Source organism: Anolis carolinensis, unplaced genomic scaffold (assembly GCF_035594765.1).
Source record: "Anolis carolinensis isolate JA03-04 unplaced genomic scaffold, rAnoCar3.1.pri scaffold_15, whole genome shotgun sequence".
NCBI lineage: Eukaryota > Metazoa > Chordata > Lepidosauria > Squamata > Dactyloidae > Anolis > Anolis carolinensis.
In genome coordinates, this window is record NW_026943826.1 from 5,935,163 (window position 1) to 5,941,211 (window position 6,049).

The 6,049-nt window shown below is 44.5% G+C and overlaps 1 protein-coding gene across 1 annotated transcript in view; it reads left to right on the top strand.

Annotated features, from left to right (window-relative positions):
- The window catches only part of lzic (leucine zipper and CTNNBIP1 domain containing), a 9,543-nt gene extending 9,203 nt beyond the window's left edge, over window positions 1–340 (top strand). The window contains exon 7 of the mRNA XM_003228734.3: window positions 1–340. This exon is cut by the window's left edge and continues 51 nt beyond it. Within this exon, the coding sequence (XP_003228782.1) occupies window positions 1–8 (8 nt within the window). The 3' untranslated portion in view covers window positions 9–340.
- Window positions 341–6,049: the final 5,709 nt, after the last annotated feature.

The window sequence follows — 6,049 nt, forward strand, 5'->3', positions numbered from 1 at the left end:
AGCAATGAAGGCTTTTTCTCAATTTGTGGCCAATTTCTGTCTGTTGCAGCCAGCTACGTTGGCCTCTCATTTTTTTAAAAAAATGTTGTATTTGTGCGTTTCTTACAGACTTTTTTTGGTAATGTTCTTTCTCTTAAAGCTAACCGAAAGCAAAAAAAATAAAGTACACTTCAGGAACTCAGCAATGTAAGGGTCTGAAGCTGAAACACTAAGTGGTACTCTTCAAAAAAGGAAAACAAATCTAATGATAACTGTCATTTTTTTAATATAGGCAAATGGGTACGAGTTGCTTTTTGTCTTTGAAATGTGCATTTTTTTCTAGTAAAATTTTCTTTCTTTCTTTGCTTGTTTTTTTTTTTCCTTGCTCGTGGTGGCATTTTTCTTTCTCTCTTTTACATCCAGTCTCAACAGCAGTGCTAGTTTAGCTATTGGCGAGAAATCTGGTTGCCTTTGTTTCCCTGAAATCCCTTATTTATTTTAGTGAAGGGGGAAGAGTGTGATTCTGTATGGAATGTGGCGGCGTCTGCTTCAGACCCCGTTTCTGTACAAACCAAGCGCACACACAAGCCCAGCGTTCTCCCACCCGGCCGGCTTCGTCCTGGCTATGAATGGGCGCCATTGTGTTGCCGGTCTTGATTGGCAAACAATGGCAGCCCTGTTGGGAGCTGTTCTGGGCCAATTTAACTCCATGTATCGGAATGACTGGGAACGCAGTCAGCAACGGCAGCCCGAGGCAGCGCTTCTGGCCTCCTTAGGAGAGCCTGGTGTGTTACCGGCCTTGGGCTGCTATTCTTCCTCATCGTGTTTTCAGGGCAGCATGAAAACAGCTTCCTTCCAAGTAGAAACAAACAAACAAAGTCTATTCTCTGGATGAATTAAGGTCATGCTGGCTGCCCGCTGACCTCCTTAGCCCCTGGGGCTCCCTTTTGACTTCCAGACTGAACTCCAAGATGACCTACATTTAGGCCTCGACTTTCACAAACCTAAAAATGCCATTTCCCTCTTAGCTCCTCCTTTTCAGTTATCGTTTGGCCTGTCTTTTTTCCAAAACTCATGGGAATAATGTCATTATCTTCCCTGATCCTCACCTCATATTATCCTTAGAAAAACCCTGTGAGGAAGATGTGTTGTTGAAGGCTTTCATGGCTGGGATCACAGGGTTGTTGTATGTATTCCGGGCTATATGGCAGTGTTCTAGAAGTATTCTCTCCTGACGTTTCACCCACATCAATGGCAGGCATAGCCAAAACCAAGGTCACCACAACATCTGTTATGGGGCTGGGCTGTGGCGCAGCTGGCTAGTAACCAGCTGCTATAAATCACTACTGACCGAGAGATCATGAGTTCGAAGCCCGGGTCGGGTTAAGCCTCCGACCATTAATAGCCCCAGCTTGCTGTTGACCTATGCAGCCCCGAAAGACAGTTCCACCTGTCAATTAGGGAAATTTAGGGACGCTTTATGCGGGAGGCTAATTTACAACACCATAAAACTGCCAGCAAAACACGAGGAAAGGAATGAGGAAGTACAGCCACTACTGGACGGTGAAGCAACAGCTCCCCCTGTGGTCGGAATCGTGAAGCTGGAAAAATGTTGAAAATGCCTCTGAGTCTGTCTAATGTATGTTGTTTGTCTGTTGGCATTGAATGTTTGCCATATATGTGTTCATTGTAATCCGCCCTGAGTCCCCTTCGGGGTGAGAAGGGCGGAATATAAATACTGTAAATAATAGAACTCCAATATGCTGATGACAACATAGTCTGTGCGCATTCAGAAGAAGACGTACAAGCCACTCTAAACACCTTCACAGAAGCATACGAGAAGCTCGGCCTCTCACTGAACATCGAGAAAACCAAAGTGCTCTTCCAACAGGCACCAGCTACTCCCTCTGCAATGCCAGGAATACAGCTTAACGGTGTAACATTAGAAAACGTTGACCATTTCCGCTCCCTTGGCAGCCACCTCTCCACAAAAGTCAACATCGACACTGAAATACAACACCAGCTGAGCTCTGCGAGTGCAGCATTTTTCCGTATGAAGCAGAGAGTGTTTGATGACCGGGACATCCGTAGAGAGACCAAGGTGCTTGTTTACAAAGCCATTCCCCTCCCAACCCTGCTCTACGCCTGTGAAACGTGGACAGTCTACAGACGTCACACCAAACTCCTGGAGCGTTTCCATCAACGTTGCCTGCAAATCCTGCAAATCTCTTGGGAAGACAGGCGGACAAATGTCAGCGTGCTTGAGGAAGCAAAGACCACCTGCACTGAAGTGATGCTCCTATGCCATCAATTCCGCTGGACTGGCCACGTTGTCCGAATGCCCGATCACCGTCTCCCAAAGCAGCTCCTCTACTCCGAACTCAAGAACGGGAAACGGAATGTTGGTGGGCAGGAAAAGAGATTTAAAGATGGGCTCAAAGCCAACCTTAAAAACTGTGGCAGAGACACTGAGAACTGGGAAGCCCTGGCCCTTGAGCGCTCTAATTGGAGGTCAGCTGTGACCAGCAGTGCTGCGGAGTTCAAAGAGGCACGAATGGAGGGCTTAAGGGAGAAACGTGCCAAGAGGAAGGAGCGTCAAGCTAACCTCGACCGGGACCGCCTTCCACCTGGAAACCGATGTCCTCACTGCGGGAGAATATGCGGGTCAAGAATCGGTCTCTTCAGCCACCTAAGAACCCACCCCCAAGACACCAGGGATGGAAGACAATCGTCGTCGAGCTACAAGGGATCGCCTAAGTAAGTAAGTATGGCAGGCATCCTCAGAGGTTGTGAGGCATGGAGAAACTAGGCAAGGAAGGTTGCAATTAATCGCCTTAATTAGCATTGGAAAGGTTTGTCTCTTGCCTGGAGGGCATCCTTTGTTCAGAGTCACGCTGAACATTCACGCTGACTTCCAACTGACAAAGAACTCTTCTCACACCCTGGACTCCCCACAGATATATATTAACCTTCCTTGCCTAGTTTCTCCATGCCTCATAACCTCTGAGGATGCCTGCCATAGATGTGGGCGAAACGTCAGGAGATAATACTTCTAGAACATGGCCATACAGCCCGGAATACATACAACAACCCTGTGGGGAAGGTTAAGAGGAGGTGGATTGGACCAAGATATCCTTAGTGAGTTTGATGGTTTGAACTTAAATCTTTTTAACTCCAGGAGTAGAGAATCTAAATCCAAAAGCTAATTGGGATCACCACAAGTACAGTAGAGTTTCACTTATCCAAGCCCAACGGGCCGGCAGAACCTTGGATAAGCGAATTTTATTTATTTATTTACAGTATTTATATTCCGCCCTTCTTTCTCACCCCGAAGGGGACTCAGGGCGGATTACAATGAACACATATATGGCAAACATTCAATGCCAACAGACAAACAACATTCAGTTTTAGACAGACACAGAGGCATTTTTAACATCTTTCCAGCTTAATGGTTCCGGCCACAGGGGAAGCTGTTGCTTCACCGTCCATTGGTGGCTGTTCTTCCTCTTCTTTTCCTCGTGAGCAGTTTTATGGTGTTGTAGATTAGTTAAATTAGCCTCCCGCATAAAGCGTACCTTAAATTTTCCCTACTTGACAGATGCAACTGTCTTTCGGGGTTGCTAGGTCAACAGCAAGCCGGGGCTGTTTTTTTTTTTTTTTTTATGGTCGGAGGCATAACCCGACCCAGGCTTTGAACTCATGACCTCTCGGTCAGTAGTGATTTATAGCAGCTGGTTACTAGCCAGCTGCCCCACAGCCCGGCCCATGAGGTCTCTTCCAACTCTACTATTCTATGATTCTAGACTCCAGGGCAGCAGAAAACAAGCCTGCTCCCTCCTCCCTATGACTTCGCCTCACATCTTGATCCATGGTCCTCATCATGTCTCCTCTCAGCCTTCTCTTCATGCCCAGCTCTTTCAGCCACTCCTCATAGGGCTTGTTCATCATGCAGACATCTCTAGTTTCCCAACACAGTAACCTTGAAAAATGGTCTGGCTTGTCATTAGGACTTGGTGGTTAGGAGTCACATCCTTTCAATATCATTCCGTTTCAAGTCTATAAAATTGTGATGGTTGCAGGCCTCCTTTTGCTGCAAGACTCAAACAGCCTCATTAGTGACGATTAGAGGGCGCATCCCTTGGTTGCAGAAGGGAAGCATTTGCCGCTGTGCCGTTGTAAATCCGTGCCTTGAGCCAAACCCAGCCGTCACACCAGCTCTTAACAGGCAGCCGCTTCTGATCTCCCTCTTCCTGTGTACCAATTTGCATTTATACGCCTCGCTTTGCAGTAGTTCATCTCACTTTAATAAACCATCGCTCAGAAATGCATTTTATCTCAATTGTCGATTGATTTCTCTCCCACCCCCCGCATTACGTGACAGTAAATTCACAAGAGTATGGGTTTAATAAGAGCACTGGTTTCAAATGTTAATATGGGAGGAGATGAGACTCTTATCCTTGTTGTAAGGAGACATAGATTGAGTTAAATTCCTTACAACAATTATGAATCAGGCTCACGGTGTCTTCCTGCTGAGCGTTGAAAATTCCAACCCCCTTTAAAACACTGCCTATAAACTATTATATTGTATTATTTTGTAATCTATATATATATACTAGCTGTGCCCGGCCACGCGTTGCTGTGGCAAAATATGGTGGTATGGGAAATAAAGTATTGAGGAACTGGTGGTAGTTAAGGTAAAGGGTAAACGTTTTCCCCTGACATTAAGTCCAGTCATGTCTGACTCGGAGTGTTGGTGCTCATCTCCATTTCTAAGCCGAAGAGCCAGCGTTGTCCATAGACTCCTCCAAGGTCATGTGGGATGACTGCACAGAGCGGCGTTACCTTCCCGCCAGAGCAGTACCTATTGATGCACTCACATTTGCATGTTTTTGAACTTCTGGGTTGGCAGAAGCTGGGGCTAACAGTGGGGGCTCTCTCCGCTCCCCCAATTCAAACCTGCAGCCTTTCGGTCCAGAAGTTCAGCAGCTCAGCGCTTTAACACGCTGCGCCATCAGGGGATATTATTTCCTAAAGGTTGTGAATATACAATATTTCTGATTGGTTTTTTTGTCTGTTGGAGGCAAGTATGAATGCTGCAATTAGGAAAAATGATTAGGATGTAATGGCCTTGCAGCTTTAAATCCTGGCTGCTTCCTCCCTGAGTGAATTTTTTGTTGGGAGGTGTTAGCTGGCCCTGATTCTTTCCTGTCTGGAATTCCCTTGTTTTCAGAGTGGTGTTGTTTGCAATATTTTATGTGCGTCTACTGTCTGTGGCCCTGAGAAAACAGAGGATTTGCCAGACTTTGATGATGGGAATACTTTGTTGGGAGGTGTTAGCTGGCCCTGATTGTTTCCTGTGTGGAATTCCCCTGTTTATTTACTGTCCTGGTTTTAGAGATTATATTGTTCTGCATTATTCTATCCCAGTAATTATTTCATATTAAAGTAGAATCTCACTTATCCAACATTCACTTATATAATGTTCTGGATTATCCAACGCAGTCTGCCTTTTCATAATCAATGTTTTTGTAGTCAGTGTTTTAAATTCATTGTGATATTGTAGTGGTAAATTTGTAAATACAGTACAGTAGAGTCTCACTTATCCAACATAAACAGGCTGGCAGAATATTGGATAAGCAAATATGTTGGATAATAAGGAGGCATTAAGGATAAGCCTATTAAACATCAAATTAGGTTATGATTTTACAAATGAAGCACCAAAATATCATCTTAGACAACAAATTTGGCAGAAAAAGTAGTTCAATACACAGTAATGCTATGTAGTAATTACTGTATTTATGAATTTAGCACCAAAATATCACAATATATTGAAAATATTGACTACAAAAATGCATTGGATAATCCAGAACGTTGGATAAGCGAGTGTTGGATAAGTGAGACTCTACTGTAATTACTACATAGCATTACTGCGCATGGAACTACTTTTTCTGTCAAATTTGTTGTATAACATGATGTTTTGGTGCTTAATTTGTAAAACGATTACCTAATTTGATGTTTAATCGGCTTTTCCTGAATCCCTTCTTATTATCCAACATATTCACTTATCCTG